The sequence below is a fragment of the Electrona antarctica genome (genome assembly GCF_951216825.1).
Source record: "Electrona antarctica genome assembly, chromosome: 10".
Lineage (NCBI taxonomy): Eukaryota > Metazoa > Chordata > Actinopteri > Myctophiformes > Myctophidae > Electrona > Electrona antarctica.
The window spans coordinates 13,412,216-13,438,155 of NC_136791.1; the positions used below are offsets into that span (position 1 = coordinate 13,412,216).

General features: G+C 41.0%; 1 protein-coding gene across 6 annotated transcripts in view; it reads right to left on the reverse strand.

The window, feature by feature from the left end:
- eys (eyes shut homolog) overlaps positions 1-25,940 on the reverse strand; it is a 580,966-nt gene that overhangs the window by 86,858 nt on the left and 468,168 nt on the right. For all 6 annotated transcript variants that reach the window (XM_079513211.1, XM_079513209.1, XM_079513213.1 and 3 more), the window contains 3 exons: positions 23,500-23,608; positions 20,926-21,152; positions 4,639-4,811 (listed from right to left, as the gene is read on the reverse strand). In XM_079513211.1, the coding sequence (XP_079369337.1) occupies positions 4,639-4,811; positions 20,926-21,152; positions 23,500-23,608 (509 nt within the window). The remainder of the gene's footprint in view (positions 1-4,638; positions 4,812-20,925; positions 21,153-23,499; positions 23,609-25,940) is intronic.

Below are 25,940 nucleotides of genomic sequence, written 5' to 3' on the forward strand. Positions count from 1 at the left end.
GGACAAAGCCAACTCTTGTCGTTCATCTATCTGGAAATGTCAACGGCAAGACTACACGGAGCGAAAGAGGAAAACATTAATATTTGGTCTGATATTGCAGATTTGGTCAAGGACATGATTTAGTCTTATTATTATTATTATTTCTTCCCATTGCGCAGTAGTAGGAGTCTTGACGCAGGTGTGCATTTTGTGGCATCTTTGGTCCCGGGGGGAGGGGTGGGTGGGATTGTTTGTTGTTTGTTTTTTGTGTTCTTTTCTTTTGCTGTTGTACGTGTTACTTGTTTTGTTTTCTTTATTCGTTCATGCTGTTAACATGGTTTATTGTGCTTTTTTGTCTTAAATAAAAAACATTTGATAACAAAAAAAACTCTTGTCGTGACAAATCATGACAATAAACGTTTTGGGCTGAACAAATAATTAGAAAGAAGAAAAAAACATTTTTTTTGTTGTTTTTCTTCTTTGTAATTATTTGTTTGGTCCAAAATATTGTGTTTGTTGTCATGATTTGTCACACCTCGAGTTGGCTTCGTACAACGCTTTAAATAAATACTTGCATTGGGAATTATTTCCTGGGCCTGGCGTCGTCATGAAAGGGGGCGGGACTGCGACGCGCTATTTACTGTGATAATATGGCACATTATGAGTCCACCAGTACTAGTGGTAGTAGTGTTTTTCTTTTCTTTTTCTTTAAGGATCCCCTTAACTTAAGTGTACAAATGGAACCAAATGGACCCATAACTCTCAGAGTTACAGACCTGCTATGGTCATTCAGTGCTTTCTGGTCTAGAGGGGCGGGCCGTGGGTGCCCGTCGAAAACAGTCACCGATCTGAGCCCCCGCCCCCCTCCTCCCCACTCCAGTAAACAGCGGAGAACACTGACGTCACCAAATTTGGAGCGACGCCTCGGCCTCTGCACTGTTATTGTTTAGCGAAATACAAGGAAGTGGGCTTCCTATGCCAGATCTTCCAATGGGTTTAGCCGAATGTGAACAAAAATAAAAGCCTGGGTACCGAGGCTATTCAGGGCTAGCTCTTGCCTCTTTATGTGTTTCTGGTATATTGTCTATTCATACTAACCAGCCATTCACGGGAGATACAAGTGGTTAAAAGTAGTCAAAAGTACAGTATTTCAGTGGTGTGCTCCACGGGAGGCATACTTTGGTTCGACATATCATTGGTTCGAAGGAGCATTGGTCCGAGGTGCATTAAGGGTTGGGAGAGGGTTATGGTTAGGTTTAGGTCTGCTGCCCCGTGGGAGGTTAGGGTTAGGGTGAGGGTTTGAGATAGGTTGTTGTTATCGGACCAATGGTATGTCGGACAAAACGCATGCACCCGTGCTCCACTGCTCCTGGAGCAAACAGGATGGATCAAAAATGAGAGAACATTTAAGGTGAACCTCGATCTCCATGGACTATGAACTAGTGATAGCTGCAGCGAATAGTAGACCTGCATCAAAAATCATTGGGAAGAGACAGCAACAAATAGGCTGTATCTACAAGGAGGTACTTCGTAGAAAAGCTATCAAGATAGCAAACGACCCCTCTCATCCACTCTGCAGGGAGTTCGAGCTACTTCCCTCTGGTAGACGGTACAAAGTGCCAAGAGCTAACCGTAACATTTTTTAAAGATTCCTTCATACCAAATGCCATTAAGGCACTAAATGATACCATGTGTCGCTAGATTTGTTTGTTTTTCCAATGTATTTGCCACTGTTGTCCTGCACTTTTTGTTTTGCCATGAGAAAATAATTGTGTTACGTGTTGTTGCTGTTGTTGTAACTGTTTGTTTTTTACTGTTGAGACCGAAGACAAATTTCCATACGTGGACAAATAAATGAAACTAACTAAACTAACTAACTAACATATAGAGTGTCTCGTGTGTGTGTGTGTGTGTGTGTGTGTGGGGGGGGGGGGGGGTTCAGTGGTTTACGATAGAGGGCGCTCTACCACAGCCTGTGAATGATCCCTAGCAGGATCAACGAAGAAGAGTAGCCTACACCCAGAAATCACGTGATCACAACAACATGTTAAGACTCTACAGCGTCTTTCACAGCGATCGGCGGGTGGACCGTTGTAAGGAATATAACATTCAATGAAGGTTAGTGAAAACACCCGGAGTGGCTGGCAAGGGCAGCTATAGATGATGTTTTAACTCTGGCAGTCAAAGTGACATCCAGGTGACACAATGATGGGTGATTGGGGGGGAGGGGAAGGTAGAAGCACGTTGGATTCTGTTCTAAAAATAAATCACGGATAAATATCGGATCGGGGGAAAATCAGTATTGGCAGATACTCAAAATCATATAATCGGAATCTCACCGAGAGCAAAAAAACATGATCGGGACATCCCTAGTTAATGTCATTAGTTGTCTCCATTTGACAAATTGATGCGTCAGCACATCGCCAACGATTACAGTGTCAACATGGCAAAAGTTGTGCAAAACAGTTATCTTCCAGAGAGTTTTGTTCTTTTAACTTAATTCATTAATTTACTAACCATTAGCCTATATTATACTGCTCTGCGACTTTGATGTTATAATTGCTTTCAACTGCCTTGTAAAGGGAGTGTTATGGGTTTCCTTCAGTGCCATTAAAATGTGGAACACAGCCTGTCTCAAAACCGATTTAATTTGAATTTGCTGTTTTTGTAAAAACAAAACAAACAAAACAATGATGGCCAATTATTTCTTTAGTTGATAGCAATGGGAGTGTTTTGGTCCAAAAATGTAATAATAAATATGTATTTAAGTGTCGATTTTATTTATTTCATTGTGGTATTCAATATTTAATGTTTGGACTAAAATGCCAGAGATAGCGGTGTTCTGACCTGCATAGCATGATGAGGATGTTGGATACGGACAGCTGTGGCCTGCATATTTCATGTTTGTGTATTGTCTATTTCAGTGTCTGGAGACAGAAATGTTTTGTGACTATTACCGTTACTTGGATTAGATTTTAAATAGATACTGTAGATAATTTTAGATTAGATAGTATTTTGGTATGACAATATGCATGAAAGTATACTGGATCTATAACATTCATCTGTGATCTGCATGCAATATTTCCATGTATCAGCAACATCAAAAGACGATGAGACAATGAGACCAATCAACATCTATCTCATATATCAAAATCTAAAAGTAAACATTGAATAGCAACCACGGCAGTTGGGACTACTTTCTTGTAAAAATGACTTGTAATTCAATTATTATTAAATGTTTTATAAAAGCCATAACTCACTCTACAACAACAACAAGTAGGCTACTCCCGGTGTCATTGCTTTCAAAAGACTCCTGTTTCCGCCCGTCCAGAATATAATACAATCCCAATTTCAAAATCTCCTTTTTAGGGTTTCTAAAATTCCAGAGTAATGTGGATGCCAGGCAATAATTCAATGAATTATCTACTTTAAAACTGCAGTACGTTAGTGTGGATGGTCGCCTATTCAATCCGTATATGTGCACCTTTGTGAGGAATTGTACAATGGACATACAAAAAAAAGAGCTAGCCCTGAATGAACAATGGAACCAAATGGACCTGTGAGTTAGAGACTTTTTAGAGACTTGACAGACACGGAGTTACAGACTGTAACTCTGTAACAGACTGTAACTCTGTAAAGTTACTCTGTAAAGTTCCATTTCTATACTTTCAGAGTTACAGACCTGCATTGTTCAACTTCATTCAGGGCTAGCTCTTGATGTGTTCCTGGCTGCTAATATTATTGTTCACTCTTATTGTCCACTGCATTTGTATACTATCAGAGTTATGGCAGTCCTTCCAAATAAAACGTTTGAGAGCCACCATCCTAATGGACTCATAATGTGCCACAGTGTCGTAGTAAATCAGTGTCCTACGTTATTCCGAAGAAAAACGGGAGACTCGACATTCAGTAATTGAATGAGATAATATCAAAATAAGAACATTATAATGGTGTGTAGATCTAAAATGTACCATGAACTCTATGGGCGCTATCTTGTGCACCGCCTTAACCCTTATCTCTAAACTTCTTTTCTATGTTTTATTAATTTGAAAAACGGTTTTAAATATTTAAAATAGCCAATCTTCAAGCTCACAATGAGTCAATGTAGATCGGCTAATTGAACAAACTTCAATGTGGTAAAAATTGTCAAATATGGCAAAAACATTAGGGTTAAGGGTAAGGCAGTGAATCAGGGGTAGAGTGGGCGGTAGAATGACCGGCGTTCCCAGTTCGATCCCGGGCTCCCCCAGAGTTAGTGTCGAAGTGTCCTTGAGCAAGACTCTGAACCCCTAATTGCTCCCGATGTGCAGGTTGGTGCCTTGCATGGTTTCCTCTGTCATTGATGTATTAATGGGTGAATGTAATGCACAATCTATGTAAAGCGTTTTGGATAAAAGCACCATTTACCCAAGTCTTTGCCACCGAGTCACAAACACATTTTGTCCGTGTACGAACATATTGATGACCCCTGGTTTTGCGTGTATGACGTACGTTATCTTCCTCAGAGGGACTTACCTTCCTCACACAGTAGGCCCTGTCTCCTGTCGGGGCAGAGGGACTTACCTTCCTCACACAGTAGGCCCTGTCTCCTGTCGGGGCAGAGGGACTTACCTTCCTCACACAGTAGGCCCTGTCTCCTGTCGGGGCAGAGGGACTTACCTTCCTCACACAGTAGGCCCTGTCTCCCGAAGGGACAGAGGCACACAGCCTCCAGCGGGGACTTGGGGAGGCACGTGGCTCCATGGCCGCACGGGTTCTGCTCGCAGGTGGCGAACTGGCACAGCCTGCCAGCGTAGAGCGCGGGACACTCGCAGAACCAGCCCTCTGCATCACTGGACACACACACACACACACACACACACACACACACACACACACACACACACACACACACACACACACACACACACACACACACACACACACACACACACACACACACACACACACACACACACACACACACACACACACACACACACACACACACACACACACACACACACACACACACACACACACACACACACACACACACACACACACACACACACACACACATTAGAGACACAGACAGTGGTGTGGGAAAACGTACTTAGTTGTGTTTTAGTATCAAGTATCAATACTGCAATAAAGAAATACTTTGTTACAAGTATAAACGTACTTAGTTACTTTCCACCATTGCTCACATCAACGTGACGTATTGTGAGCTTGAACACCTGCCATTTTCGCAATGTTTGGGTCATTTTTTAAAGGGTTGACCTCAGTGGCGTGCACAGACATTTAGAGGGGCAGGTGCTCAAGTTAAAAAAGGGCACCTTGTGCAGCGCGTGGAACCGGCCGGTTGCCTTAATCTATTTTGGGCGGGAACCCCTTTTGGTGTTAGCATTATGTTATGCTTTAGCTATTGAAAAATAGCAGATCTACAAGCTCATAGCGCGCCACTCGGTGGCGCGCTATGAGCTTGTAGGTCTGCTATTTTTTTTTTTTTTTTTTCAAAAAGGGCACATTGCCAAAAGGGCAGGGGGTGCTCTAGCACCCCCTAGTGTCTATCTGTGCACGCCACTGGTTGACCTATAATGTCATGCCCAAAATATGCCAAGAAAAAACACAGAGGCCAAGCTAAACAAATGAACAAAATCTGCTAAGAGGATAAAACCAGAAAAAGCAAGACTTGTTTACAGTACATAAGAGTCCTCTATTTTCAATTCATCAGAACATTTAAAGACATGACAATACACTTAAATAAGATATCATCATATATACACGGTTAGAAAAAAGGGAAAGGGGCTTTAACAGTTTTACTGGGGTCCGTTTGGAATTGCAGCTGTCCGTAATTGCTCTTTGAGAGCGTTTTTGAAAGAGTGTTGGTAGGGCGTTCCACATTTTAGGAGCGAAATGAATAGGGACGCCAGGTTTAATCATTATGTTTTTTCGACTGAAAGAAGGACATCACATGGATGCCTCACACAGTATAACCAATAATTGCAAGTGTTTTAAATGTTTGTGTGTGCTTTATCTTTAGGCAAAGAGCAGATAGTAGACCACCATGAAAAGTAATATTCAGACAGTGAAGACGTCAGACTGCTCTAAACAACTTTTCAAAAGTCTGATATCAGACACAGGAAGCCTTGGCGGGCTTTCAGATCCATAAATTAATGATGTACTTTGAGACGCGGCGCTGCAAAAAATGTATTATTTGCTCCTCCAGAAACTGGCTTCTGGAAAATGAAATATTTACATTCTCTGTCAGTAGAATTGAGAGTGGTCGGACGTCAAGACTGCGATGAAGTATCTGAACATGGAGAAGTCATGTCATAAATAGTATCACCAGTGAGTGCGTGAGCATTAACCTATTAAGAGCTGAGGCCGATTCTAAAAATGGCTTCTAAAACAGTTCTCTGAAAAAACAAATGTTTCTGTCAGTGGTTCTCAAACCTTTCCATGCCAAGGGGCCCAAAATGATATGTATTTGGCTGCCGATCCCCATCTCAAAATATTTTGTTCCAGGGATGCCAGAAGCAAGGATCTGAGTTAAAAATGTTAAAAAAAAATCTACAAACTCATTGTGCGGCACAAAGTGATGCGCTATGAGCTTGTATAGCTGCAATTTTTGAATAGCCAAAGTATAAAATAATGGTTAAAAGTGGTTCAAATCTAAAGTGCTTTCCCGATTTTAATGGGTTAATGGCCTGCGAATGTCAATTACAAGACATGTTCGACTTGTTCGTGTCCAAACTGCGCATAGTAATTCAGTGCTGTCACACAGTAGCGTCCATGTCCCCGATACTTGCTAAATATCAGTGGTGCTCAAACTGTTAAGGACCCCCAAAATTATATGAATTTGGCAGACGACTTCCCATCGCAAAATATTTCAGTTTTCACAATTTTTCAAAAATAGCAGATACACAGGATCCGCACGTAATTCCGACACAATTAGTCGGACATGCGCTGCTCCCGTGCTTGCGGTTATGGTTAGGTTAGGGTTTGATGTAGGTTGTCGTTTGTCGGACCAATGACTAGTCTGAACTAAGTACTGCACCCCAGATACAGGTATATCTGCTATTTTTGAACAGCCAAAGAAATCTTAAATGCCACAGGTACTATAGGCTACCGTTTTTAATGGGTTAATCGAGAAGATTTGTCCTTGAAAAGGTTGATGGTTCAAGAGTCCATATTGACGGTCTGTTTCCATCGAAGGGAAAGACTTATTTTGTTTTTCACTTGAATCGATTGAACTCTGACGAGATATTGCAAGGTTCATTTTTAGAGTGGATTTGTGCCTTGATTGTGTATAGTCACCTTGGAGGACTGTGTAAGGTGCCATTCCAGAAATGTATTTCTGTAGATTTGTTCTGCAATCGTGTTCCCAAGTAAACTAAACCCGGAAAACCGTGGATTTGCTGGTCTCCTTTTGTTTTAATCTGCATTCTACGAAACAACACACAATGCTTCAGAACAAAGAGACAGCTTTGATTGCAAACCATTTATGAAATCACAGTTTCGCTATTATTTCTCAGGTACTGCCATTATTGTTTAGTTTGATCACAGTTAAATGATGGGACATGCTTGCCAAATCAAAAGAACAGCCATGTGCAATCCCACCATGACATTATTGATGACAAATTGAAATAACCATTCATTTGTGGGAAGCACAACAATGTTCTTCAGATGTATAATACTAGCTACTGACAGTGGTATAGTCTCAAAGAATGAAAAATAAAAATAAATTGCTACAAATCTACGATCACAGAGATATTGAGTTTTGCTCGTTAGAAGTTAGAAGGAAAAAAATAAGAATTCAACTGGCTATGACTTGCATTTAAAATGCCTGGCTGGTACATTTCATGTTGTCTTATTTTGTACTAGCACGTAAAAGCAACAGATACTGTTATTAAAAGGTATTCATCAAATTGTTGATAAGGGAAAGGCGCAAAGTCAACAAACACTCGAGTTTTAATTGCTCTCATTGAAAACATTAAGAGGCAGCGGAAGGTTATTTAAATTTAGCCTGAGGCAATCACTTTGATTACAAAATTCTGGGCAATGTTTGCAGATGCGTCTGAACATGCAATTTATATTAATGCATCTTTATATAAACAACCTAATTCACACAGATTGCACAAAGTTGGTACTTGTATATAAACAAATATAATTTATGATTAAGACGTCACTTTTCATTAGTGTCTGAAATTTCAAATACAGGACTGTACGTCAACGAGGGAAGCTCTCCGTTCACAAATGCTCTGAAGATTGCACTATTTGCAAAAAAAAAACATACAGCTTCCTCATTAAGCTACAACTCACAAACCAAAATAATCTGTGATGACATCAAGAGGCACAGCTGGAAGCATCACCACTGACAATTAATTGGATTCCAACAATGTTCCAAATAAGGTTCACACAGTAATTGTGTGCTATGGGCCCTCTGGAACACATTTACCAAGAAAATGACCATTGACTTGTCTCTATATCATTTGCAAATCATTTACAGTGGCACTGCCATAATTGCAGATAACATATTTTCAGTTACAATTTCCTAGAGGAGGTGGGGCGAATATTCACGAGTGCAAAATGATCTGTCTTGAGGCAAATGAGTCATTTACAGTAGAATACTTTAATTCAGGTGATGTTCAGCGAAATTATTTCAACAATACTTAAGCCAAAACCTGTAGTGACACACACACACACACACACACACACACACACACACACACACACACACACACACACACACACACACACACACACACACACACACACACACACACACACACACACACAGTATGGGCGCTGATTACGCGGAGGAGAGAACACGCCCCCAGAGCGCACAGGATCCCCCAAAATTTGCCATTTTTGAATAGCCAACACAATATAGCAAATATCTTTCCCTGTAAGAACAAAACTCTGTCTTGAGTCTTTGTTGAGGACTCCTGAGGAGAAAGGGGAGGGGGAGACTCCCCCCTCCATCCTGTCTGACAGCTAAAAGTGATTGCTGTCTTTGATGCACTAACAAGCACAAATCACGTTTGAAGTTCAAAGGGATCAATTAAGACCTACAACAAAAGACCTGCAATGATGTGTAGTGACCAGCAGGGAAATTACCCAGTTTTAGGCTTTAGTTTAAACACAAAATGTTACAGTCACAAAATCTTTTCAGTTGGGGTCCGTGGCCAAATGGAAGGAAACTCTCTTCTTGACTTGCTGAAGCTCAACTCCAGAACTCTCTATCGTGTTAAATGCGTAAAAACAAACACAACCTTATATTCTTCAACTTCAAGAAATGTGAGGACACACTTTCTGCTACTGTACTGAAGCCCGACTCCGCTTACCAATGTGACCCATGATGTCGGTGTGCAGTGACGTAGAGTCTGTGGGGGCCGGGGGGCCAGGGCCCCCATGAGGAATTGGACCAGGGATCTCGGCCCCCATGAGGAATTGGACCTGAATATATATTCGCCTCGGTTCGTCCCGTTTGTGCCGCATCAGGTCGCGCCCGTTCGCGCAATTCTCGTCTTGCATTGACTGTGTATACAATCGCGCCGCTCTAACCATCCAAGTCTGGCACCTTAACACGTCTGTTTTCCTCACTGTCCGGGGCGGGGGTGGTGGACCGCGTTGCCTGTCCCTTGTATACATGCAGATCAGGCATTGAAATGCTAATCTGGGTGCTTAACCTGCCAGGTAGGTATGTGTGTGAGGAGCTGATCAGTCACAAATAGAGGGAAAGTGTTATATTTGGCCTATTATTTATGCTATATATTATTGACCGGTCTGTGTCACAGTCTCACAGTCACAGACATTGCGCACACGAGAGAGGGAGAGAGAGAGAGAGGGAGAGAGAGAGAGAGAGAGGGAGAGAGGGGTGCTGCGTGTTAAAAAATAAATAGGCTACTCATCTTTGTGTTCTGTTTCACCTTATTGCGGAGTGACCGTCACAGGGAAAAGCAACAAGGGGTTTAGAAGCGAAAAAGTCCGTTGTGGAGAAAAGGAACTATAGCCTATGCACTCCTCACAGAGTGATTAGACTAAATGAGTGACAGGTGATGCCACTTTTGGAGCGTGGCTGAGGATGTCTGTTGGAGAGAGTGTGAGTGAGACAGAACCTGCCGAGGCGGACAGGACTATAGCCTGCAATCATGGCATTTAAACATGCTCTTCTGTTTATAAACTAAACACTGTGACGTTTAAAAAGTGTTACAAATAAGTGTTTAGAACATAAACGCTTGAGTTTAGTGTGAAAAGAAAAAACAACAACTTTTTTTGGCGGGGAGGCACGGGCCCCCATGAGGATTATGAAAACTATTCGTCGTTGTCGGTGTGCCCTGATCTCCACCAGAGAGACCATCTCTGCTCCCGCACTCGCTGTGCGAGATGCCTGGACGCCTACAACATCCTCATCCTTGGGTTACAAGGTGTCTACAGTCCACAATAAAGAAAGCCTTTATTATAATGGACTTCAGCCAGGAGGACCAGAAGCTCTGGAACTATACTGTGAACCTCGAGTCTGAACCCCAGGCTGCTCCTGCTCCTCCGCCGTGCCCCCACCGCCCTCACAACAGAACCGGGACTACTCGGCGAACACACTTCAGGTCAGCGCGGTCATCAAGCTTCTTTGTCTGTGGCATGACCAGTGGTGGAAAGTAACTAAGTACATTTACTTAAGTACTGTACTTAAGTACAGTAAGGTATATATATATTTTTTTACTTTACTTGAGTATTTCCCATTTCCAATACTTTTGCTTCTACTTCACTACATCTCAGACTAGTGAAAGCTTTAGTTAGTGGTTACATTAACCATTTCGGCCATTTGAAAACAGCCGATCTACAAGCTCACAATGCGACACATTGTGAGCTTGTAGATCTGCAATTTTCAAAAGATTATTATACATTCGAAAACTTTAAATAGGACATTCTGCACAATTGGTACTTTTGGTAAAAATAATTAACTCAGATATTGGGTCCCTGGAACAAAAAATATTTTGAGATGGGGGTTCACAGCCATGTACAATATCCATGGCAGGTCCTTGACATGAAAATGTATGCACCACTAACATAGTTTTTCTGAAAACTGGTACGATTTAGAAGCAATTAAAGCTGCTATAAGCAACAAGTAAGACGCGCGAACGTGGGAAGCGAACGCAGCTCGTAAATTGCAACAATTAAAATAAATTGTAAAATAAATTATAAAAACTTTAACTTTTTTTTTGTTTTACTTTTGTGTGTGTGTGTGTGTGTGTGTGTGTGTGTGTGTGTGCGTGCTTTTTTGTGTGTGATACAGCTGCACGGGCGGGTGGTTCTGACAGTTCTGCCTGGGTTACATAGTAATCGCTCAGTGCATTCGCAATATATATGTCAAACTTTAATGACCTGTTTATTTTTTCAGACAGCCAGCAATGGGTAAAACGCTTAAAAAAAGTAGTCTCTGTGACACATCTAGGGGCCGCAATCTGCATTCAAAGATTTTCCAAGAAGCTTTGTTATTGGACGATTTGCCCGTCTACTTCCTGATTGGTTAGTCATTGCGACCAGGTTTTTTTCAACTGATTAATTGCAGCTGCAAAACAGTAACTTGTGTTTCATCGGCTACACAGTACACACGTTTAAACGTTTTGGTTGCTTATGCAATGAATATAATAAAAGATGAAGCATGCATGGATCGAATAGCCTGTAGGGACCAAGCAGGTTATATAAAAGTTTAAAAACATCCTATATTGGCAGGGATAAATTCTCGACATTATAGTGTGTGTGTGTGTGTGTGTGTGTGTGTGTGTGTGTGTGTGTGTGTGTGTGTGTGTGTGTGTGTGTGTGTGTGTCTTGCATCCATACATTAGCGATCCAGATATCAAAATGATCGGAGCGCCCCGATCAGGAGGATTCAGACTTTAGATGGCACACTACACGAATATTTATCGGACGGGTAGTGAATTTGGACCTTATATGTATCGACAACATCCCTCCCTAACCCACCGTTCACTCCAATGCCTCCAAATCGTTTTTTTATTTTATTTTCCAACTGTTCCAACTAACAAAAGCGATATAATGCGAGTTCAATGCTTTCTGATTAAAAAGTGTTTCCATAACCCATTTGCACATTTTCTTTTTTTCTCCGATATAGGCTAAAATCCACCCCCTGCAAGCGCAAAATGGACTTATTCGCATTTTGAGGTGTTTCCATCCAGGAGTTTCTGTGCAAGAGCCTTATTGCGCAAAACCAGGGCTTTATGGAAAAACAGCTATGGACATTAAACTCTCTAAGCACCCAAAAATCAATTCTGTACAGATGGTAAAAGGCATTCCACCAAGCATGCAATTTTTCCTTTAGATTGGTGGAGAAATGCCTAATCTTAGACAAGGTTATTACCTGCTATTCCAACAGTTGATGTGCACCATTTAAAGTTTCCACAAGAGAAGATTTAACACTACACATGCTGAAATGTACTTGTGTTTTATTCATTAATCATGGTCCATACATTAATTTTGTATTGTTTTACTTTCCCAGCTCCTCGTTGATTGCATAGTACATACAGTATTCTTGCCATACTATAATAACAGAGAGACTTTATAAATGACTGCTTTATTCTATTGAGTTATTATTAATAATCAGTCATTTATAAAGTCTCTCTATTTTGCTTGTATTCTGTCAGTATGCATAACGATCACTGACTTGATTGACAATTCACTTTCTTCATGAATCAAATAATTTGAGGACAATTCAAGTTTTAGCTTTCAGAACTATCAGCTATACATCCTCTCCAGTTCCTTGCTTTTCATGTACGACTTACAGTATGTTGTCTGCTTACAAAGTGAGGATAAAGGATAAACTTGAGAAAGTGTGCGGGCATACAGTCATAGGTATACATACTGCTTGTTCCATGTATACTTCATCACTAATGGAAACAGAGACTCCCCAAATGAATTTCACTGTGCTTACAATAATTACTAAATGTGTCAAGGCGTTGTACAAAACCGTCTGATTAAAAACAAAAGGAACCTCACGTCACGCTGCAAACTCACAAGTGGGGGTAGGGACAATCTACACGGAACACGGATTGTAACAAAATGGACCTGCGAGGGTGTATTTATGGAGAAAAGGAAAAAAAGAAGCCCTTTGAGTCCTCCAACTCGTCCTCCAAAATTCAAAGACTCGTAACGAGCAAGTCTACCAACAAGATGTAGTCTTTGGGGATCACAACGAACTAGCTCTACGCAATTATGTTGCACTGTTTATTTCAAAATAAGGAATAAAAATAATGATTCATAGGGCCTTGAGTTGTTTTATTGTGTTATTTGGAAAAGAAAGGAAAAATAGAGAGCACTGTGAAACAAGACACTATTTGATATTTCATAGTGACTGGTGTTTATTCAGCAAACTGCTGAGAATAAGGTCACTACAGCAATGTTTTACCCCTGCAATGTAACCACACACAACGCGTAATTCTCCTATTTGTTCGCGTTAGGGGTTCAATGTTGATGCTGGTTTTTGAACCCCAGATTTTTGTTTTTGTTTTAGTGCCGTTTGTTTCTCTCCAGATTCAGTGGCGTGCACAGACATTTAGAGGGGCAGGTGCTCAAGTTAAAAAAGGGCACCTTGTGCAGCGCGTGGAACCGGCCGGTTGCCTTAATCTATTTTGGGCGGGAACCCCTTTTGGTGTTAGCATTATGTTATGCTTTAGCTATTGAAAAATAGCAGATCTACAAGCTCATAGCGCGCCACCGAGTGGCGCGCTACGAGCTTGTAGGTCTGCTATTTTTGAAAAATCAAAAAAAAAAAGGGGAAAAAAAGGGCAGGGGGTGCTCTAGCACCCCCTAGTGTCTATCTGTGCACGCCACTGTCCAGATTCACATGTTTCCGTGAGATGGTAGAGATATGAAACCAAAGATCGGAGGTTGTGTTCATTAGTCCATTAGCCACAAAGAAAACAGACCTGATGGGGGTGCCTACTATAATTAAAGGAAAAAAAATGTAACTTCATAACTCGATTTACATGACACATGCTACTGTATCCAGACATTTGTACCGGGTACAGCTCAATGGGTAGAGCACTCAACCTTACATATTACATATTATTTACATATTATTATTACAAGGTCATGGCCACTCAGTGTATGAGTAGCACAGCTTGTCGTGCGTTAAGTACTGGGAGCTGGGTTGGTTGTGGCACTCCACCGCAGTAATCCATCTAGCCCAGGTCTAACTTAATGCATTGTGAAACAGGGATATAGTCACTCCCACACTCTGATACAGTCAATAAGGCTTGCCTCTCTGACCTATACTTACTTACTGTCCATATTCACTCTATAAATTATTCTCAAGAACTACTAACTAAAGTCTGTCTGACTACATTTTCTGCCATTCTGAAATGAAGTCTTCTGTGGTTTAAGCAATATTATACGAGAGGGCCGTTAATGCACGCCTGCGTTGCTGCAGGAACAAGCAAAAAAACAACAACAAAACAAACAAAAAAACATGTCAACTCAATTCGCTAGTAGCCACTCAACCGGCTCATAATTGCCTGCACGGACTTGTCCAGCACAGCTGTGTTTTATGTTTTGTTCTCTGAACTACCTGTTCTATAGTTGTTCTTTGTTATGTTCTCAATTATTCTTAGTTAGTTATTTGTTGTGTTTGTATGAATTCCATTTCCAAATTCAATTCCATGCATCCATCCAGCAACGTGTCCAGAGTTTATTCTTCTTTGTTTTCGTTCCTAGTCTTTTCAGATGCTAGCATTGCTATCATCACACACTGTGCTCCTGCAGCCGCCATCATTGAATGACCCTTCTCCCCCTGTCCCCGTCCCCAATTACACTATATTTCCGCGTCCCCCGGCGTGAATACGTTGGGGAATGTGAAAAACGTGTAGAGTGACCAGTCTCAAGAGAAAGAAACGTCAAGGATTTATTCCATTTTAATTGGATAGTCTGACATGGTACATCATGAACGATAATAAAAAATATTTTAGTGCGTACTGCGTACCACACTTCAGTTTGTCATCATAGCTTAGTTTTGATTTAGTTTTCTTCAGTGAAAAAAAAAGGTAGTCGACGGGCATTTTTCCTCATAGTTTTAGTCGACAAAATCAACACCGTATCCCCTTTGCCCAATAAGATTCTCAGCCCCTCGGACCATGCCCATTTATATTCTTAGACTGCATTAGCCAGAAGCAATAATACAGAACTTTATCTTGCTTGAGATTTATTTTAATAATGTGAGCTCATGTAGCCTATTATGCTTTTATGGTGTAATGGTGTCAAATGACTGTGATGCTATTGGGCGTGATGGGCTCGATATATAGTAGCTTATAAAGTTATTATATACAGTATACTTTGCCGTAACGGATTACGTTTCCATATAAAGGGCAATCACACACCGCACATTCTTAAAACAAGGTTATCTTTAACCCTGGATTATAACACTTAGCCCCGAGTTATCTTAATCCCTTTACACAAACATTATTAACCCAGCAGGGTTTGGCTTAACCTACAGTGGAGCAATTCACACTGACTGGGCCCTTGTTAATTCCAATGGTGTAAAGTATATTTACTCAAGTACTGCACTTAAGTACACCTTTGAGGAATATGTTCACTTTACTGGAATGTTTCCAATTTTCTATACTTCTATACGCCACTACATCTCAGAGGTAAATATTGAACTTCAACTTCTCCACTGGCCATTTGTTTTTCTAGTATTAGTATCAAGTCAATTCAATGCATTGGTTTCTGAATTATCTTGTCGAACACATCTTAGAACTGATTCCACTGTTTCATTCTTGTCATTAATTAAAAATAATTATTATTGTCTACTTGGCTTTATCCGTTAAACCTAATCTTATTAGGCAATTGTTTTTATAATAATAATAATTATTATTATTATAAAAATAAGGTCTAGGCATACTGGATACGGTGCCTCACAAGATGTATGTCGTTAAGCTATATTAGGCTAAATACAAGGCTAAATATGAACATCTTAAGCACCTCATGACTGGTAAGAACTGTATCAGACAGGGATGAAGTAAGTGGCTAAAATGAGAATGCTGGCTGCAGGTTGGTCTACTGTCGCAGCTTTCTCAGTGGCTAATGGAAAAAAAGAGCAAGACATCTATTTCTTTGGGCTACTGGCAGTGTGAGTGTGCAGAAGAAATGTGGTGCTGATCGGTCCAGCGATTTGCAAGATTAGCTCCGTGCGCACGCACGCACACGCTCACTCACACACTCACACACACACAGTGGTGGACCTGTGTATGAACATATTTAATCTAATAATTGATGACTTATATTGTTTGTCAGATATATCATGGTTTGAATTCATTATAGGTTCCGTAATTATACTATTTGCTGTCATTTTCCGAGATGTACAGATCTAAATTAGTGGCAAGCAAACTCTAGGGAGCGAGTTTAAAATTGGTTGCACATATTTTGGACTTACTACTGATGCATTACTTTCTGCTCTGTCGCACAGCGGTGTTGTGCGCCGAAAATAGCAGACCTACAACCTCTAAGGGGACAGAGTGGTGCTCTGACGCACCGCCATTCCGACTACGTGGCTTCAACGTGCGGTTAAGGTTAGTGTTAGGGACAGGATTAGTAATATGCGGTTAGTGTTAGGGACAGGGTTAGTAATATGCGGTTAGGGTTAGGGACAGGGTTAGTAATATGTGGTTAGGGTTAGGGACAGGGTTAGTAATATGCGGTTAGGGTTAGGGACAGGGTTAGTAATATGCGGTTAGGGTTAGGGACAGGGTTAGTAATATGTGGTTAGGGTTAGGGACAGGGTTAGTAATATGTGGTTAGGGTTAGGGACAGGGTTAGTAATATGCGGTTAGGGTTAGGGACAGGGTTAGTAATATGCGGTTAGTGTTAGGGACAGGGTTAGTAATATGCGGTTAGGGTTAGGGACAGGGTTAGTAATATGTGGTTAGGGTTAGGGACAGGGTTAGTAATATGCGGTTAGGGTTAGGGACAGGGTTAGTAATATGCGGTTAGGGTTAGGGACAGGGTTAGTAATATGCGGTTAGGGTTAGGGACAGGGTTAGTAATATGCGGTTAGGGTTAGGGACAGGGTTAGTAATATGCGGTTAGGGTTAGGGACAGGGTTAGTAATATGTGGTTAGGGTTAGGGACAGGGTTAGTAATATGCGGTTAGGGTTAGGGACAGGGTTAGTAATATGCGGTTAGGGTTAGGGACAGGGTTAGTAATATGTGGTTAGGGTTAGGGACAGGGTTAGTAATATGCGGTTAGGGTTAGGGACAGGGTTAGTAATATGCGGTTAGGGTTAGGGACAGGGTTAGTAATATGCGGTTAGGGTTAGGGACAGGGTTAGTAATGCGGTGAGTCGGAATGGTTCGGGATCGGGATGCTTCGGAAAAGAGGGTTTCAGAACGTGTTGTGGCTCATGAGTCGTGAGCATCAAACGGCCTCGGTTCTTAATTTACAGTAGGAATACGTACTGGGTACCTGGGTATTTACTTTTCCTAACCAGAGTTGGGGGGGGGGCTAGGGGGCTTGGCAAGAATAGCATATTTTCAACTGAAAAAGAAAATTCAAGCACAGTTGGAAAACTTTTCAGTTGCGTAACTTATTTATGTGAAGTGCCACACGAAGCGGAAGCATGAATTGGGTTTATTAACATCAAGATCAGTTTCTAACTTTCTTCTCTGCTACTGTGGAGCAGTGTTGATTTTTTGAGTGAATTTGGATTTTGTTTCAGTCATATAGTTTTCGTTCCTGACTTTCCCCATACTTGGGGAAAGCTCCCATATTGTGCCCAGGTCTCGTGACATCACTATGACATCATCATCCCCATACTTGGAGAAAGCTCCCATATTGTGCCCAGGTCTCGTGACATCACTATGACATCATCATCCCCATACATGGGGAAAGCCCCCTTATATTGTGCCTAGGCCTTGTGACATCACTATGACATCATCATCCCCATACATGGGGAAAGCCCCCATATATTGTGCCTAGAGGTCTCGTGACATCACTATGACATCATCAGGGATATTAAGCCCATTTACGGGAATGTAATCCTTCCCCATCCATCCTTCCTCTTCGATGTCTCCCTTTTGACTGATACCTGTCAAACTCTAGAGTCAAGACGGCCCTGCCCCAAAGTTATTTGTGCAGCCGCGCCTGGCAGTCTCAACAGGCCCGAAAATTAAGGCCCGGCCTTACCTGGGCCCTCATCAAACCCTGTACTGCCCCCACTGCCACCCTTAGATCTCCATATATGGAGCGCTCCATATATGGCCAGTGCACACAACCTCACCCTTTAGGGCGAGGTCGCTTCTCGCCCTCAGGCGTCTTACTGGTGTAATATTGCTTAATTAAATAAAAAACATTTCCATATTGCTTAATTAAATAAAAAAAACATTTCCGTTTGTGCGTCCCTGTGTACTTTAGACACTCAGCTCATCACTATCCTGTCCTTAGAGTGTTGCATTAGCACGCAGAAAATGATATAATGATCTGTGATATTGATTTACAAAGATAAACTCGAGACAATGCAATGCGCGGCTATATAAGAACCTGATCTACTGAAGCACTTTGAACCTGATTAGTGCTAATGGACTCCTAAGTACGACTAAAGTACATCAGGGTTCTTTCTGTGCAAGCTGCTGGACACCACTTATACGTCATATAACACAGACCTGACTCCAGGGGTGGAAAGTAACTAAGTACATTTACTCAAGTACTGTACTCAAGAGGTATTTGTACTTTAGTTGAGTATTTCTGATTTTCAATACTTTTACTTCTACTCTATCTCAGAGGCAAATATTGTACTTTAACTTTCACTACATTTATTTGAAAACTTTAGTTACTAGTTACATTATAGATTTTAATTATTATTATTAAAAACTACACTACATTAACCACTTCAGCCCTATATACATTTCGACCATTTGAACCCTACTGACGAGCTGCTGTCGTCGACAGCTGTAGCGAGAATCTGAAAATGAACGTGGTGTAATATAATAATCAGAACACTTCATTTGGTTCCAGTCAATGGACTCAACCATCTCCAGTTTGATGCTCTTTTTGTATGAAAATGATATTTTACATGGCCTAACCCTCCCACACACACACATATGCATGCTGGAGTCTGCTGGGTTGATTACAGGGGATGTGCTCAAATGGTTCTTTCAATTACACGAAGGTCTGGAAATTGGACTATTCATTGAACGGCAAAATGAGCTACAGATGGTGCTTGAATTGGGCTGGTGGTACTCACCGGCAAACAGTATCAGTTCTATATCTGCCCACCTGAGCGCCCTTATTACTTATAATTACATACCGCCTCTTATACTGGTAAATGATCGATGTACGCATGTTCGGGAAGCCGTGCGCAACTGTGCAGGAAATCTGCCCACAGCGCTTTTAATTGGGTCGGTATACTCAACGCTACACCGAGTGCGTCACTACTGCTGACTTTTGCCCACTTGTGGGCACCCTTATGTTACAATATAATTACGCGATGTTTGGAAGGTGTGCGCAAAGCGTGCACGCAATTTGTCCAGCGATTTTAATTGGTCCGGTACTCACTGCTACAGAGAGTCAGTATTACTTATAATTACATACTTTACCACCACTTGCTGGTGGATCTAGGCATGCCTGTTTGTAAGGTATGTAAGGCTACAATTCCCCCATGGGCATGGGGCTTTCAAGGGCTGCACACGACCGCCATATGAAAAGAATTGTCACCACAGGAGCATTATATTACATGAAATGAAACCAAGTTGTTTTAATGAACGGAGTAGTAACGGCCACACATTCAACCTCATTTATGAAACGTCCATATTATAAGATTTAATCGTAAAAGTGTATACTTAATAACATTTCAAACGATGGAATGCATCATACCAGCATCTGAATGTATTATTTGTTATGGTTCAAATATGGAAAGGTATTATGCTGGCTTGATTGTGTTATGGAAACCCATGAACCCATGTAACAATGTTTTAATCTGAGTGACTTTAAGGCCTGAGCAGAGGCACAGAGGAGGTAATAAACACTTACACAGCGCAGACAAAGAGTAATCCGTCCCGCACACAATCACATTTTCATCGATCAATCTTGGGCCCGCAAACCTACAATGAGTTTGACACCCCTGGCCCACTGGGGCCCGGCCGGCCCCTTTCTGCCTTCAGGGTCTGTATCATACCCCATCCCACTCCACTGCCTTCACCCAAACCAGAGTTCACATGTTGTCCATGCCCCGTCACACCAACTCACGGAAGAAAAGTACACTACATGCAAGTGTTTGGCAAATGTACGGCACGTACGGACGCACACACGCACACAGTCATAAAGAAAAAGTCCTTAAATTTCCATTCATTCACTCACTCACTTATGTTTTCACGTATGCATGTATTAATTTATTCATTCATTCATTCATTTGTTCATGGATTCATTCATGTATTCATTCATTCATTCACCTCTCCTCTAATGCAACGATTGCAGCCCCCACTTTGAAGACCTGTGGCTTACGAGAACTCAAAAAGTGTGTCTGGTACCTGATGCAGGTCCCTCCATTGAGATAACTCTAAAAGGTGACAGTGTGTCTGGTACCTGATGCAGGTCCCTCCATTGAGATAACTCTAAAAGGTGACAGTGTGTCTGGTACCTGATGCAGGTCCCTCCATTGAGATAACTCTAAAAGGTGACAGTGTGTCTGGTACCTGATGCAGGTCCCTCCATTGAGATAACTCTAAAAGGTGACAGTGTGTCTGGTACCTGATGCAGGTCCCTCCATTGAGATAACTCTAAAAGGTGACAGTGTGTCTGGTACCTGATGCAGGTCCCTCCATTGAGATAACTCTAAATGACTGTGTGTCTGGTACCTGATGCAGGTCCCTCCATTGAGATAACTCTAAATGACTGTGTCTCTGGTACCTGATGCAGGTCCCTCCATTGAGATAACTCTAAATGACTGTCTCTGGTACCTGATGCAGGTCCCTCCGTTGCGGCAGGGCAGATGCTGGCAGACGGGCGGGTCACAGTTGTGGATGTTGGTCCCCCTCACCGCCGCCTCACCCATCATGTCAACCTCCTTCCCGTTGACCCGGACTTCTCTGATGCACCCAATGAATCTCCTCAGTCCCACTGCGCCGCTGTCAGACGCCTCCCCATGGGACGGTGCATTCCCAAGAAATATAGCTCCCAATGTTGCCTTGCATGCAAAACAAAAACAAAAACAAAACTAACTTATTTATTCTTATCGCTTACTAGCTTGCACTAAATTATACAATGTATGGACAAAATGTTATTATGAATATCTAAGCATAAAGTATGCTACTATTGTAATTGTTACAATTAATCACACAAAGCCTTATATTTCACTGTATGACGAATAGCAGATACATGTACGTTTTTGCAGATCTATTTTCACCAAATGTTTGCCTATTTTTCCCAGAATGTTCTCCTATTTTTAGTGATTATTATTTTTGTCCCTACTATGCCATGTTCAGAACAGAATAGGGATAATAGCCACTTTGTGTATAGAATATTCTGTACAAATGCAGTTTGACATGCTCTAATAATTATGTGATAGGATTACATGACCCTGCGGCAAATAAAAAAAAAGTTTCAAAATAAATAAAATATTCCAGCTAGATATGAGGCAATTAGGTAGAATGAATCAAGAGCAACCCCATGAATCAACAACTTATTCTACCTCAACAGTCCATTTAACAAGCTAGGCATAATTATATCTGTTACAAACACACTGTAAAGCTCCAGAAATTATACCACAAATGAATGTAATATTAATGCTAAATCAGTGACCTTTGGTAATGGGCACCACCTTCTTTGTTGTTGATTTTAACATATCATTCACAGAATACTGATGATATGTATGACGATTTATCTATGAAACAATAATTAACCTTTATAACCGCTCGATTACACATACTTGTCCAGTATGTGACAGGTTCACATTATCTCTGACACTCTCAACATTATTATGCAATTTAAACATCAATCACATCTCATGTCAATCACCAAACTACCACTCTTTCTTTGCCAATATTATAACCTTTCTGTTTAATAAACTTTTGCACAGAATGGCAACAAGTAAATGTCAAGCAAATACAGTGCATTTCAATCCTGAAATATGGTTTGAAAAAGCTGTGCAGAGCTTGTTTGGTCTGGGGGTGGTTCTTTAATAAATGCATGCCCTATTATTATACTTCATTGCATGGTACAACTGTCTGGTACTACTTTTCACTTCGCAAAAATAGACAATCTACTGGATTGCTATTCTTCACAATTGTTGAAAAATATGTAAGGCAAGGTGGAAGTGGTTAATTCTGTCTGAGTTTGAATAAGTGCATTGGATGCATTGGAACACATAATTATGTGGCACAGGGGCGCCACTGACTTATTTGCTTGCCCCAAGCATGATATGTTTGTGCTGCCAATTCATTACAAAATACATACATATGGCAGTAAAATAAAGAAAAGACAATAATAAAGTAGAAAAGACAACCCATCATGTGCGGACATTGCCTTTTTACCGGTAACACTTATTTTAACCAAAATAAAAATCGCTTATACCCTACCTTTAAATATGAACGATATATAATTATTAAAATCTTAATGTTTAGCCAATTGCAATAAAAAAGCCCACTCGTAGCCACGATGCTGTATATTTATTAAGAACCCAGCGTTTCGACCTAGGAGGTCTTCTTCAGGGAATAACCAGCCAGAGGACAAACACACACTTATAGGGGAGCAACAACAGGTGGACTCCATAGGGGGTGTGGTCGTCATCAGGAAAAACCAATCAGGTGATTGGGAAGCCATTTTGAGGCAGGTAATCATGCATAATGCCAAATATAACCAGAATAAGTAAACATTCAATGCACAAGATGTGTTTACTGTTTAGCTACAATGTGCAATAATAAATACATTTTAAGTCATTGGTTAAATATTTGCAATAGCATGTTTATATATATATTAATTTAATACATTTAATACATTTTAGAAAACATCTAGAAAAGCCAATTGCAATACCCTCGTGGCCTACAGGTTGAAAACTAGTGCTTTTTTAGATGCAATGTAGACTTGGCTGATTTCAGTTGATTTCAGAGTTTTACGTAGGAATAACATATTTACTGTAGCAGTGCTAACAGCTTGTAGCATTAGTGAGAACTCCCGGTCTGGTGGTTGCCATTTAATTAGCTGAAGTATGGCCTGCAGAATTGTATTTCTCAATGGCTCAGCTCTAATTATACATAATTATCACATGAATGTGTCATCATGAAGCCATAGATGTTGATTGTCGACACATTTATTACATCTTACTCCGGTTCCCGAATGCACCATATATAGGCTAAGCCAACTACTGTATGAAGAAAATATTACATATTCCACCATGTGCATTACATTACCATTTTCATACATTTATATTGCCCACTGTAAAAATGCCCACTGTTGTATTATAGGGCAGAGAATATATAAATATTATGATAATGTTGGTGGCCTGGGTTGACTTCACTCTATAAAACTGGGATTACCTCCGACATGGTGTGAAACACATATTCCTCCTGACGCTGAGCGGTGACATTATCTGTGGCTATTTCAATCATACACGAGCCTCCACGCGTTCCCACCGGCAGATAGTATCTGTGAGGAGACAGGAGGACAGACAGAGGCACATACAGACCCATGGGTGGGTTAGGCAACGCAAAGCAAAGGGGCTCTTAACATGTGGCATTCAAAACAACCAATTTATATATGACAGGAAAACTATCTGGATGCAGAGAAAAAGGCTGTAATGGTGTGCAACCATTACAGCCGATCTACAAGCTCACAATGTTTTCTAATAATAATAATCAAAATCTACAAAGTAACTAATAATTCACTATAAATCCACTACAAAAAAAATACACAATATTTGCCTCTGATATGTAGTGGAGTAGAAGTAAAAGTACTGAGAACTGTAATTACTCCAGTAAAGTAAAAATACCTCAAAAGTGCAATTAATAAAATGAGTAAACTTGAGTAATTGAGTAAATGTACTTACACCACTGTGTGTGTGTGTGTGTGTGTGTGTGTGTGTGTGTGTGTGCGCCTGTGCGCATGCGTGTGCACGCGTGCTTGTGCGTGAGTGAATTACAGAAATGGACATGGAGTATAAGCAAGCATATAGCAATACTGCATTAGTATCCCAAGCTGCAGCTTGAAAGGCCAGGAGAGACAACAGAAATAGAGAGTGGTTTTCACAGCTGGATCTAAATAATCAGCTGAGCAGGAATAGCTTTCTCCACAACGCTACCATGGCAGGAGTCATGGTGTTTCTCAGTGGATGTGATATTCACAGAAAATGATGTGCTGCAAAAGTGAAGAGATAGAGAAGGTAGCAGACCTTATCTGCTGTTATGAACCATGTAGAAATGTGCCACTATCAATACATTGTCAACATGTTCATGATATAAACAAGTATTCTAAATACAAACTGAATGACTAGGACGATATCAACTATCAGTTGTTGATAACGGTCAATGGGTGGTATGTAATTCTGTATACAGATGCAGTATATTAAGATGATTTTGAGTGCTCATTGTGTCATTCGGGATTAATGATAAAAAATAAGGGCACCAAAGCAGAGATACATTATAAACCTAAGGAGAAGGGCGGGGTGGGGGGACAATTTTATCATTTGACCTCCTCCGTGTCTCCGGGGAAATATGCAATTGTATTAGTCATTAATGTTACATGCATAGTGTTAAGTAGCTGGTCTACTTGTGTCATATTCCAGCTTTGGCAAAGTCAAGTGATGGCCTCTCCCCTCCATTCATTACTGACCGTAGACCTGCTTCTCTTTACGGAGCCATGACTTAAAATAAACATGGTTCTACATCCCTGCCACGAGCAGCACAAGGCCCCCCCCCCCCCCCCCCCTAACAAGGTCTCTACCCAGCAGCAAAAATAAAATGCTATTGACCACATACACGCTCCCCTATTGTTCTGCTAGTCGTGTTCACTTCAGCATAGATAGATCATTATCGCCTGCAGAAGTATGGCACTGGCACACACACAGTGGCAATTATTTCACCATGCCCTCTATTCGGCCTCCCATATCTACGGCTGACTGTAGCAATTTCACTGTAGCCCGTCTGTCAGGTTGTACATTCATTCTTCAGCTGTTGGCGTCGTGTGTCTATCTATGTGACTGCACCATTCTGGAAGACAATAACGTCAATGTCCATTTTAATGACCACGTGTGCAATCAGGGAAATCACCCCCACGCTAACATTAACATTAAATTAATTATATTAGTCATAATAGTATTTTAACAAAATTTACTTTGTCATATTTTAGCCATCTGCAATGTTGTAGTTTTTGTTTAGTTTTTGTAGACTAAATATCATGAGATTTTAGTTGACTAAAATGCATTTTGGCAGGCTACGATGGCATCGTAATGGCTGATTTCACACTTGGTTGCATGCTGAAAATAGCAGCTCTACAAGCTCACAACACGTTGCTTGTAGATCTGCTATTTTCAGAGCGCAACCAAACATAAAATAACTTGTCTTGTAGTTGTACTTCTCCCCTACTAGTCCCATAGTAACATTTTAGTCTAGTTTTTTATTTGTTGACAAAAATCTGCATATTTAGTCATCACCGTAGCTTAGTCGACGGACATTTTTCGCCATTGTTTTAGTCGACGAAATCAACACTGCAAAAGTAGGGCGTTCATTTGCGAAAAACAAAGCAAAAACAAAAGTTGAAACAGATTATGGAGATACGAGGTTTCTTCTAAATGTATAATTTGTTACTGAGCTCCTCCTGCACACGATGGCGTGGCGGTTCTCTAAGGAGTGCCAATAACACTTTCACAAATAGAAGTAAACAAACAAAAATGGTATGAATATTTAATTCCCCCACCCCCCCCCCCCCCCTCCAAATACACACAATACCACAATATTATGGCGAGCTTCGCCGTGGCATGCGT